Below are 13,042 nucleotides of genomic sequence, written 5' to 3'. Positions count from 1 at the left end.
GTAAAATTTCAGATTTAAAATTAAATGAGGACCACCACAAAAAAAGGAGAGGCTCTAAAATCGTTCAAAAACTGTCTACGTTTGCGATCCACTTTGAAAATTTCGCATTATCTCACGACCCACCAATATTGAATACACATATTGTAAGGCCAATATGAATTGGTCTTCAAACTACATTGTCTGAAACCCAAACACAAAATAACATTGGAACGGCTTAAAAATGACTAAATAGCAAGAACAAAAATGACCTAAATCTCCAAAAATAGCCTTAAAGCTCTGACATTGAACGCCCTGAAACCCTTAATCTTGAAATCAGCGAAATAACCTTTAGAACATCAAAGCATCACTCCAAAATCGCTTAACTATCCTATTATTATCGGCTTTGAAAACATAAAAATTTATCTTGATGAATTTAATTCCACTGCCTTATTTGCTTATCCTTGACAGATATGCGTATTTCGTCTACAATGTGCAGACTTCTTCAGTGTCTTGTACCAGTCGAGTATTAGTACAAGACACTGAAGAAGTCTGTACATTGTAGACGAAATACGCGTATCTGTCAAAGATAAGCAAATTAGGTAGTGGCATTAAATGGAAATTACTGATCCTTATACTAAAATCACCTAAATAAAGACAAAAAAATCTCTATAATAAAGACAAAAAAAAACTAAATCCGCCAAAAAACTCTTTTAATAATTTGAAAACGACAAATCTCATTGAACAACGTTACAACTAAAAAAAAACTGTGTGAAATTCCCTAAAAACACTAAAAGCCCAATAAACTCTAAAAATTGTACAACAACGATAAACCCGACCCAAAAACTAAAAATATGGCATCAAAAAGGGTACAAAAAGTAAAAATGGCCTAAACTTTTCATACTATTTTAAAAATTCCATAATTTGCTGAAAACACCAAAAATTACCAAAAAATCATCAAAAATTGTCCAAAAATGTCATAATGGTTCAAAATACGTAAAAAAAAAATGTCGAAATGGTCTAGACTTCCAAACTTACATTAAAATTTCAAATTTAAAAACAAAACACCACAAATGACAAGAGAAATCCACAGCTGATCTAAAAAACGACAAACATGGCCAAAAACATCAACAAAGCACGAAAATTGAGGAATTTTACAAAATGCACTAGACTTTTCAAAACGGCTTCAAAAATGCCATAACAATCGACAAAATACTTTGAACATACCTTTTTTTTTCCTTGATTTGTTTTCCGCCGATCTTGTTTTCCGTGCTGAGCACCAATGCTACTGACGCCAGGGAGGCAATTCTCACACCTGGACCCTACCTATCAACCCATCAACTCATGAACCGAGGACCAACGGCTTTACTTCCATTCCGAAGGAAGGCGTGATCAGAGATGTTATGCCTCAGAACATCTCGGCGGTGCCGACTGGGATTGAACCCAGGCCTGCTGTGGTGAGAGGTAATCACGCTTACCACTACACCACCGGTGCTGCTGAACAGTCCTTTTAATAGTCTAGACATTGATTGATCTTTGAACTTCTTAAAAAAATTTGAGATGGCAAAATATTAAAGAAAATAAAATTCTGGTAAAAATAGTTACATGAGTTTTAGAAAATTCTATGCTTCTATCAATTTGAATTAAAATTTTCGCTGGTGTTTAATAATTTTAAATTCATTAAGTTTTTACTCTAACAATACAAAAAACCATTAGTTTGCTATTTTAAATCAATTTCAATTATCCCAACATAATAATAAATTATTCATGAAATTTTGAAAACATGACCAAATTGTTTAAATATCTGCGACCCACTGGAAGGCAGCCCACGACCCACCGGTGGGTTGCGACCCATAGATTGAGAAACGCTGGTCTACGTAGTTGATAAACAGAACCTTATCGACTTTTTCATTAGTAGAATTTAATTCCGAACTATTTCTAGGATGACACCAACCACCAAAAATGAATAGAACTGGCTTAATATGTTTTTCCTGCTAAATTGCCATTTCGGACCACAGTGCATTGGTTAGCAGCTTGATACAGTTTATGATGACCTTGAAATTAGTAATTGTTTTTCAATAACGTATAAAATAATAAATCTCGCTACGCCTCCGCACATGAACCTAATTGATGGTATACAATACTACTAACTAACACGCTAACACGCTACTTAACCATTATAAATAAACATTTTTTTCAATCTAAGCTTTCACATTCAAAATGTATTTCTACCTGTTTGTGCTACCGTGCTTGTTACTTGCACTACAACATTCCTTTCTTCCAACTGTTTTTGGAGTACAGGTAATGTACGAACATTTCCGCCAAATAAATGGCACCGATCTGCTCGACGCGAGTTCTGTGAGGATTAGGAAATTAAATCGTACCACTTCCGCCATGAATGGAACGTTTATCCTCAAGGAACCTCTGGACAACAGCTACAAGGTAATTGATTCACTCGAATTGTAGATAATTGAAACAAAAATGTTCTTGATCTGTATGTTGTCCATCAGATTGGTATAAGCGTGTACTACAGCCGGCTGGGGAACAACCAATTCATCCACTATCCGATGAAGGTGCCTTCGATAGGAGTTTGTGATTTTTTCAGTGAGATTTATCCTACGTACTACCCGTACCTGAAGGAAGGAGTTGTTAATTTTCCACCCACAACAGAGTGTCCACTGACTCCGAAGGTTGTATATATCCGTGACTATGTGGTCTCGCCATTTCTTGTTCCTCCATTCGTTCCCAAAGGATTGTGGCGTGTTAGGCTTACGCTGACACACAACGAGGAAGCCGTTGTCATTACCGACACCATGAGTAAATTGTATTCAGATCTTGATTGGTAATTTCCGAATAAAAATATTGTTCCATTCATTTTGTATGACCTTGAAAACATCGCATCTTCCTTTCACGTGACAAGTTGTCACTACCATTGCATCTAGGTACATACTCACCGTTCGGCCCCCAGTTGGTCCAATCAACTTTTCGAACGTCCTTCAAGGTCGTCGTCCAGGCGTTAATCGTCTTACCGTGTCAGTCGACTGGGGGCCCATAAAATTTCACTTTCGTTTCACTCCTGCAATGACTTCTTGTTCTTGTTATTTTGTTTCAATGTTACCCGATCCAGCAATGATCGTGCTGCTGCTGCATCGCCAAATCCTATCAGTATCACTACAGGCGTCAGCGTACGGTGAAATGCTTGAGGATGGCGCCAGCGTGAAACCTTCGGACGTGCATATGTCAATAGTCTCGCGAGATCGTGGTTCATAGGCACAGCATCCATCGTGTTTCAACCTTCAGCAAGCACACATATACATATTTGCGCAGGTTCTGTTGTTGTTGCGCCGTCGTCGTCAGGACACCATCACGATAAAGATTCATGATAATTATGGCGTCATTTCTGCTTCCCCCTTCCTTTAAACCTCAGTTCAATGGCGACGGTGCTGATAGTGGTGGTGGATTGCTGTTAATTTCAGTGAGCCTTAATCTTAAATAGTATAAATTACGCGCGTGTCTTCTCGTGTTCTCAGCAGGACCGCCTGGTTCGAACAATTCTGAACGCGAACCATTTGGGGATCTGTTACGTTTTTTTTTTTCGTTGTTGTTCTCTGCATTCAGTGGGGTACACTCAATCACTTCGTAGAACGAGCTGAGCTGAAGGTATGAGTTGCAGCGTGTTTGTATCTAGGAAACGAGCAATCACGTCCGAAGGCGAAGAAACGACTTTGCAAAAGTGTGTCCAAATTTGGAGCAGTTAAGGTCAGCTGTTGATGAGTAACCGATAGTTATATAATTTTATCTCGTTTTTTTCCTCTTTTTGCACCAACAAGTCACCAGTGTCTGAGGTCGCACACATCTCGACGGATAGGCTGGATTTATGTACCCACATGCGGACATAAATTGAACCATGTATATCTTACATACTCCCTTCGGTCATGCTATCGTCGTTGTCGAAGTTGCCGCGGCTTCACGTTGTCGTGAAGTCGTGAATGAGCATTCGTTTAATCCTATTTATGAGCAATTTAGCTCGGCCGGAACATACAACACCAGCAGTGCATGTAGTATAGGTACCTACTATGTAGTGTTCTCTGTGCAGCAGTGTCAGATGCGAGAGATGACCGTAGCAGAGTGCAGCGCAGAGATTGATACTCAAATTGATGTGGTCGTTAATTTCAATGCGCTTATGCAGCAATCAGTGTACATGATCGCGCATTAACGATAATGTGGTTTAAGTTCTTGGGCATCGGCAGATGGCGGTCGCTGGGGACTGATAAATGATAAAAGAGGCTTTTGCAGTGATGCTGCCATGAATTATTCGAAAAAGGAAGTTCCATGATTATTATCACGGCGATAGTGGAGTGGAGTGTGATCGATGAAATGCCTGAATTACAATATTGTTTAACGTGGTTAGAAGGTTTCGATTATTTCGAAAGTCTTATGCCAATATGTACATTTTTTTTGCTATACTGACTGCAATTAATTATTTTAAATTTATTATTTGATCAATTGTCCCACAAGTGCTTGCAGTTTGGACCAATTTTAGTTTGGGATTAAGATCCTTTGTATTCCGTTTGTATGGGTTATCTTATTTCAGAAAGGTATACGTTTTAATATGGCTGACTAGTTTCAATAATTAGATTCAAACTCGTACTAGTTTTCGATTTATCTATCGTATGTTTATGATTTTCGTATTGATGTTTATTTTCTCGGCATTAATAGCCACTTAGTGAGTTGATACATCTATTTGTGCTGGAACTTAAACGACAAGTCTTGACAAACTGTATGTGTGTCCTCCTCTACCCCTCACCCAGCTGGGAGTGTTGAACAAATAGAACCGCGAATAATTTAATCAAATCTAATGTTCCGTAATAGTGCCCTTTATGTTGTGAAGATCAGTACTCTTAAACGGATAACTTTTAAGGAAAGACAAGGTGTCCTCAACTAGTTTAAAGAAAAGGATGTACTAATGTCCAAAACAGGAACAGTTAAACATCACATAGACGTTCTTATTTGCACTATCTATTCAGGGATAGAAGGAAAAGAAGGGCCACTGCAGCCAACTGAAAAGTCTGGACACACTGGAACTTAAATGATTAGTCCTATAAAAATTTGTTCAAAGAGATAATTGTAGCAAATCGTGTAAACTTTTATTAAAACATCTAATAAAAATTGTATTCCTCCACTGAAAAATAAAATCATAATAAAGCGGATTTTGTCTCGAAGACATCATTTTTGAATATTATGTTTTGTTTTATCTTAAAAGCTAATTATCAACAAATCGTCCTTACATTGCAAGATGGGCACTTATATAGGAAAACAGTTCTTCTAACAACAACTTTTTCACGTCCCACTGAAAGAAATCTAGGCAGACGAATTTCATCCCAAAATAGATGAATTCCATGCAGCACCGTCTCAAATCTGAATAAAACATTTCCGGTGAGAAAACTTTACCTAGACACCAGGGCAGTGATGGCATAATCCTCACTCAAATGATTTTGTTTCGCTCTCAAGGGCTCTCAATATCACGCATGATATTGGAATAAAATATCAAGCATGATATTGTTTTTACAAGCTCCTTTGATATTGCGAGACTATTCAGAACATGTTAAATTGCAGAAACGAGTTGACTTACCACAAAAATGATTCCTTTGCACATCGTTTTCTTAGAAAGAGAAAGCATAGTTTGCTATCTTTCTTTACGCTTCACAGATGGCAGACACGAAGTTACTGCTGCCAGCAGCGATGGAAGTTTCGTTTCATGTTCGGATGAACAGCAAAAATCTTGAAGCTCAAACTCAACACAGTTTGGTGAGAATTGTAGCCGGGGAGTTTTGTTAGCATGATATCATAGCAACCGTATCACAGCTTGTAATATCATCGGCTGTTGTTTGCGTGTTGAGTTTTGGTCTACGATACTCAAATGAGATTATGCACATTGGTGAGATTAGATCTTTTGATATTTTCACAACACTGCACCAGGGTGACCAGTGAACCAACAAATCGGGAATCCGAAGTCACCGGGAAAAACCCGCGAATTTCGATGACAAATCGGGAAAAAGTACACTTCGTCCTCTTTTCGAAAAGAAAAATTGATGGTCTTCGATAAAATTTCAATACAGCACCGTATTTTCGGGATAAAGTCACTTAGAAGAAACATCAAAAGGATTTTAGAAATTTTGATGAGATTTTAGAATGAATTCTAGGGATAACACCATAGTATTAGTACAGGGTGATTCGGAATAACTGTTACTTTTAAAAATGGTCATAACGATTGAACGCTTGCATGATTTTTTTTTATATCAGCACACTTAGAAAAATTTATGTAAATTTAGGTGCTCTGACCCAAGTAGCATTTCTTGTTTTACTGCACTCTATTAGTGGTTATTAAGATCAACTTCATAAAACCGCCAATAAAAATAAATAGCTCCAGCACAACCTTTTGATAACCGCTATAAGATCGTCATACAGCTTAGTGGACCACTCTTGATAAGGTTTATAAAGCATGTTTGAGAATCACAATAAAGCTGTCTTAAAACCTTTTGTCAGGAAGTCTCATACTCTACAAAAGGTTCTAATAGCCTCTATAAGAGTAATATTGTATCCAAGCAGTTTTATTACGCTTTGGTGAAAATCAGTTATAAAGCCAATTTAATTTTTATTGGCCTTCAAAGCAACCGCCATAAATTAGCTTGTTGTTGTTCTGTTCTGCTGAAACTTTTTTTTCCAAATGGAAATCTTTAGCGGTAAAAATAGGTTTGAGTGTTGGTGTCAAGATCACCATGCAATCAATTTTGTTTCATGGCGACATTAGTGAAAATCTTAAAGAAAATATATTACTTTTTAGAAGTTCCAAAACATATGCGCTTGAAATGTTATCGTGTATATTGAGATAATATAAGCGTTAAATAAATGCGCCTTCAAAATAATTCAAGTTAACAAAAAAGATTGTTTCAGAAATCAAATGAATTTGATGGAATCACCTTAATTTTACAGAAAATAGATCTCAATACATAAATTCATACCAATGCACACTGGAAATCATTTCGGATCTTTTATTTAGCCATTATTTTATTGAAATTTCTTGGATTTTATTCCAAGGCTAATGGCATTTTCATAATGACAATATGGCGACAGAGGACAGCAGGCAAGAAAAACACCAAGCGCAATTTCTTAAAATGTCTAATGCTTACATTGCACACTGGGTCAGGAATGCAACCTAGCGGAGCAAAATTAATAACTCCGAAACGAAGCACTTCCGCGACTTGGTGTCTTCGGCAAAATTTCTCGTCATAATAAGGACCATCTATTGACATAAACAAATAGTTCAAAACTCTTCCGCAAAGATAGTGCCACAATCTAACTTCTTTCTCTGACGTTTTGGAGACTTGATGTCTTAGGCAAAGTTGTTTATCTTGACAAAATGAACAGCTCTTTCAAAAACGTTAAATTTCCACTGTGTACTGGTTCCAAGTTATATGGAGTTAAAGAAAAAAATGTCGAAAATATGGTTTTTTTCTGTTTCAGTTTTTTTGCTTACAGCTTTATAATGTTATATTTTTCTCTTATGCAAATACATTAAATAAATAGCTTTTGTGAAGAAACATACTGGATTAAGCTTCAAATTTCAAAGATATTGTTGAAAAAAAAACGAGAAAAAAAACACAATTTTTGAACATTAATATCTCCCAAAGCGCAAAAAATCGCAACCTGACATTTTCAGCAAAAATTAAGCAATACTCGATAAACAAAATATCAAAATTTGAGAGAGGTATATTTTGGTGTTTTGTAGATTTCTTCATTTTAATGGAATACTAACGGGTGCAAGTTGCAACTGAATGCTTATAATTGTTTTAAAATAACTGTTTCATGGCCAACTAGTTTTATTGCGCTTACTTATAAAGCAACGAAAGGATATATTTTTTGGTTTTATAAGGGCAATTCATATTACTTTTTTTATACTTCAAAGCAAGCATAAAACCTTTCATAAGTGAAAATAGCATAAGCATCAGTTGGTTTTTTAATTAGCTTTATAGGGGTTTTGTAGATAGCTATAAGAATGTTTCATGACTTGCATTGTATATGACCGTGATAAAGCTGTAGGTAATGGTTTTTTTTTTTTTTTTTTTTTTTATATATACCTTTATAAATTTTGAATATAGCCAAGCAGCTCTAGATTTGTTACTTGGGAAGACTGACATATACAAACGTTAATTTTGACATAAAATTGAGTCATAATAGATGCGAAATTCAGCTCAATCAAACTCACTTTTCGTCGAGTACCGAGCTTATCAGTCTCGGAGCACTTAACTTTACATAACATGTTTGTTTACGTCTCATCCTTTATGTCAAAGATGGACTCCGTCACGTGTAAGATTACGTATTTCTAAGTGTGAGTATATTCTAGACACACTGCATACATAACCTTCAACTAAGCATACTTTAATTAAAATCTCTCTCCCTTTACTTTTAATTACCTGCATAATTTGTCACAAAAATAAGTCCTGGCGATGCGTCTAAGCTCTGATAAAGGGTGATGCGGTCAAAATTTGGTCAAGGGAAAACGCGTGTAAATCGGTGAAATCGTTTATTTAAAAAATCAAATTAAATTTCTTTTTCAAGTTCAATTAGTATAAAATTCAGGAAAAATATTCAGTTAGGCTTCCGCTTTTCCAAACCCGAATTGCCGGGCCTTACGCTTGACCCCTGCCATCAGATTTTGTACAGCCACCTTGTCCACCTTCTTCGCAGCAGAAAGCCAGTTTGTCTTGAACTGCTGCTCGCCTTTAGCAGTTTTTTTGGTCTTCTTTAGGTTCCGCTTGACAATAGTCCAGTATTTCTCAATTGGGCGGAGCTCTGGCGTGTTGGGAGGGTTCTTGTCCTTGGGAACCACCTGCACGTTGTTGGCGGCGTACCACTCCATGGCCTTTTTACCGTAATGGCAAGATGCCAAATCCGGCCAAAACAGTACGGAACAACCGTGTTTCTTCAGGAAAGGCAGCAGACGTTTATTCAAACACTCTTTCACGTAAATTTCTTGGTTGACAGTCCCGGAAGCTATGAAAATGCTGCTTTTCAAGCCACAGGTACAGATGGCTTGCCAAACCAGATATTTCTTTGCGAACTTTGACAGTTTCATGTGCTTGAAAACATCTGCTACCTTTCCCCTTCCTTTTGCCGTATAAAACTCCTGTCCCGGAAGCTGCTTGTAGTCGGCTTAGACGTAGGTTTCGTCGTCCATTACCACGCAGTCAAACTTCGTCAGCATCGTCGTGTACAGCCTCCGGGATCGCGCTTTGGCCGTCGTATTTTGTTTATCATCGCGATTTGGAGTCACTACCTTCTTGTAAGTCGATAGTCCGGCTCGTTTTTTGGCTCGATGCACGGTTGCAGACGATACACCCAGCTTATTTGCGGCATCTCGGAGAGAGAGGTTAGGGTTTCGCTTGAAACTACCGGCAACTCTCTTTGTCGTCTCAGCGGCTTCCGGTTTTCGATTTCCCCCCGATCCAGACTTCCTGGCTGTCGACAAACGTTCCCCAAACACTTTAATTACATTTGTAACGGTTGATTTGGCAACTTTTAGCGATTTTGCCAACTTTGCGTGCGAGTAGCTCGGATTTTCGCGATGCGCGAGCAAAATTTTGATACGCTGCTCTTCTTGCTTGGACGGCATTTTGACAACTGAAGAGTGAATTCCAAAATCAAAATAGGAGCAACATTCTACATACACACACCTTCAAAATGAGGGGTGTTCAGGTTTTTTAAATGCAAAATTGAAAGAAATACGTCAAGTTGATATTGACCAAATTTTGACCGTATCACCCTTTATTGGACGAAGTTCCTTTTTCGAAAAGAATTTAATATCATAAAGATAACATACAAATTTATACAGATTTATGACATGCTCCATTTTCACGTCCATGGCTGCATGAAAATGAAATACTTGAACATTGCCCATTTCACCCATTGAGAATTACATATTTGTGAAATTTTTGACAGTTATGCTAAATCATCCTGTAGAAAATTTCCAAGCGAGTTTTGGGAAGAACTCTACCAGAGTTCTGACTAGAACTTCAAGTTAATTGTGAGAGTTCAGAGTAACATTTTTAAGAAGCTCTGTGGTAAAGTCTATGATTATTGTGAAGAGGATTCCAGGATCCGTGAAATTTCCAAGATCATAGAGTTTTTTTTAAATTAAGAGTTTTAAGGCAATTTTAAGCAGAATTCCAAATTATTTTTTAAAATAATTTAAAAGATAACTCCATGATTATTCCGAGCAAAATTTTAATTCTGAGGGGAATTGCATGGGAATTCTAAAGATAATTCAAGCGAAATAATATAAATTGGGTATAAGCTATGAAGGAAGTATAAATTTCATGATTTCTTTGACAGTATTCCACAGAGCTTGTGGAGTATTCTGTACTGATGTAAAGAAATTTTCAAGGGATTCGCAGAGATAATCACAAAGATATGTTATTCTATATTTTGAAAAGAACTCTATGAGCGAAAATTCTTTCGGGAATGAGAACAATCTAATAAAATTCTGTACAGAGGTTTGAGTTTTCAAGGTAGTTAAAACATCGATATATTTTAAAGTCTTCGAACGCAAAACTGAATTTATAATTTAAGAAAAATGCCACACGGTCTTAGTAATGATTCATTTAACCTAGTGATCCATTCGCACAACCGGGAAAATTTCCAAAATAACCGGAAAAAACTGGATATTTCGAATCGATATTTGCTGGTTAAGTTATAAACAAGTTTAGTGGATTTGAAAAAATAAATGTTGATAGAAAATATTGTTTATATAAGTGTGCCCTTTTTGCAATGCATGGATGACATGTAGATAATTGAACAGTCTTTATAAAAAATTATTTCATAACTAAAGAAAATATTTTTTTATAAAAATCACTTTTAACCCTTTATTTTAGAGGTACAGACAAAGGAATAATCATCAAAGTAAATTTGTTTCATTGAGGAATGATTTGTTTTAAATGAAATGTTTGCAAATTTTATGATTAATTATGCTTTGCCCTATTTTTTGTTGGGCTTATCATTTTTTACTTATATGTTTTAACAAAAAAGAAATCAGCCTTTTTCATATTTTTTCATTTGTTTAATAATTTATTTGAAAAGGCTTATAAAATGAACTTTCCAGAGCCGAGGATTATTGTTCACTATACAAAACTTCGTTAAACTATAATCAAAAGATGCAATACAATAAACACTGCATTTCCGGTGTTCAATAAGCCTCCTCCATGAGAACGGTATTTGCTTACTATGGTTTCATTGTATGGCACTATCGCCAACAGGGGGCAGAGTGCGTCCATTGTAGCAATGGACGCAAAACATGATCATCACTCACACACAAAGGCATGAGTTACACTTACCTTTTTGTGATGAAAGACTTGAATGAAGCGAAGCGAATGAATGTAAAAATGGATCCTTAAATGAAGATTTTGGTGGCTTACCTAAAAAAAAAAACAGAAAGAAAGAAATATAATTAAAATTCCGTTAATAATATGTAAAGAGGATCAAATGTAAAAAAAAAAACGTTTGGGTTTGAGCGAACCAATTGTTTTTTTTACGATCTTAGGGTACATAAACTATCTACATATATAGCATTAAACAATCCAATTAGATCCAAACTGCAAGTTCCTTGTATAAACAACGTCTTCAACGCAAGCGTAGATGTGTAACTTTCAAATACTTATCCGGGGTCGTTTCGCTGGTGCATCCCATTCAAAGAAACTTCCGGAGGAGTGCCTAACAAGGTCATCGCGGTGTTTCAACTAGGACATTACGGATCTTGAGATCGCCGTTCGAGATAAGACCCTACAAGCATGGTACAAGGAAAGAGCTCTTCCGGTCAAACCAGATCAAGCCATCTTCAGGTAGCCTGGCATGGCAGACACAAATGCAATCGAAAGTTGTTTGCATACAAGTGGAGTTGTTACAAATGATGTCATGCTGGTGTTTAGAGGCGTCGTCGGTCGTCGGGAAGAATACCTACATATGTTATCGTGGAACTACGCAGCACTGCAACTACTCACTTTTCAAGAAGGGGCAAAATTCGAAAATAAGCATACGTACAAGACAAGTGTGGCCGCAAAAAATAAACACTCCGTTTTTACACCGAAATGAGTAGGTTGCAGCAAGCAGCCGAGATTCAAGCTCCACACCGATAGATCAATGGGTAGGATGTGCGCGGTACCTCTCCTCGTTTCCCTACGTGCCCAAAGTTCATCGGTATACTTGTACTACAGTACTTGCGGCACTAGCACCAGCATCACAAGCAACAGCACTCTCGGAGGTGCTAAAACGTTGGACCTTGAACGAGAGTTTGTCGCGATCGAACTAGACCCGAGATGAAAATTTATGCAGCTCGGTACAACAAGCCTTCAGAATTGAAAATTAATTCGTTATATAAGAGAAGAAAGACCGCATCGTGCAACAGGCTGGAACGATCTCAGTTGAGAGCTGTTGACACCGAGAATAAACAATAGCACAATAATTGTGGCGCCTAAATATCCGTATAAATTAAAAGTCAATAAATTAAACGATTCTGGGCTCACAAAAAAAGAAGTGTGGCTGGCAATTAGTAGGTGCCGCACCTTAGATCTACGACCTACGACAGGGAATGCACTCCAGCGGAACGGACGAGGCCCCTCTTGTCAGTTAAGGTGCATGCATATTCCAGTCGTTTTGTTCGGGAGAATTAAGTGAGCGTGAAATTCGATGCTATAGCGCGCACTGACTGTTTTAAGTGCTGTTCGGATTGTAAGGGGACAATTAGAAGACTTAAACTGCTAGAGCTCTGGGTGCCTGGGTTGGGGTCGACCGATCGGATCGCGAATATTCATTATGTGCACTGAAAATTGGGCGCGTCACTGCCTCTCGTGGGTAAGTTCGCACTCTGCTCGATGATTAAATTATTGGTTCGCAGTAATGCAACCTTGCAATCGGTTTGGCTTGTTGTGACAGGTACCTAAGATTGTTGTGTGAGCGAACTGCATAGAAGGGTTGGGATCGAGTGATCACCGTAGTTGAAGCAGTTGAGCTAACA

At 37.3% G+C, this 13,042-nt stretch overlaps 2 protein-coding genes across 3 annotated transcripts in view; one reads left to right on the top strand and one right to left on the bottom strand.

The window, feature by feature from the left end:
- Window positions 1-13,042, bottom strand: part of form3 (formin 3) — a 122,507-nt gene that overhangs the window by 61,048 nt on the left and 48,417 nt on the right. The window lies entirely within an intron of this gene.
- LOC135713015 (uncharacterized) lies at window positions 2,197-2,822 on the top strand. The gene is made up of 2 exons (XM_065236094.1): window positions 2,197-2,418; window positions 2,487-2,822. The coding sequence occupies exons 1-2, from the start codon at window positions 2,197-2,199 to the stop codon at window positions 2,820-2,822; spliced, it is 558 nt and encodes a 185-aa protein (XP_065092166.1).

This window comes from Ochlerotatus camptorhynchus, unplaced genomic scaffold (genome assembly GCF_037179485.1).
Source record: "Ochlerotatus camptorhynchus isolate MF236.1 unplaced genomic scaffold, CSIRO-AGI_Acam_v1.1 ptg000530l, whole genome shotgun sequence".
Lineage (NCBI taxonomy): Eukaryota > Metazoa > Arthropoda > Insecta > Diptera > Culicidae > Ochlerotatus > Ochlerotatus camptorhynchus.
Note: the sequence above shows the minus strand (reverse complement) of the source record. Positions and strands in the feature narration are given on the sequence as shown.

Excerpts from the sequence above, each read along its gene's own strand:
- LOC135713015 (XM_065236094.1), top strand. The coding sequence starts at position 2,197 with ATGTATTTCTACCTGTTTGTGCTACCGTGCTTGTTACTTGCACTACAA. Across the intron at positions 2,419-2,486 it reads CTCTGGACAACAGCTACAAG|ATTGGTATAAGCGTGTACTA; the intron begins GTAATTGATTCA and ends GTTGTCCATCAG.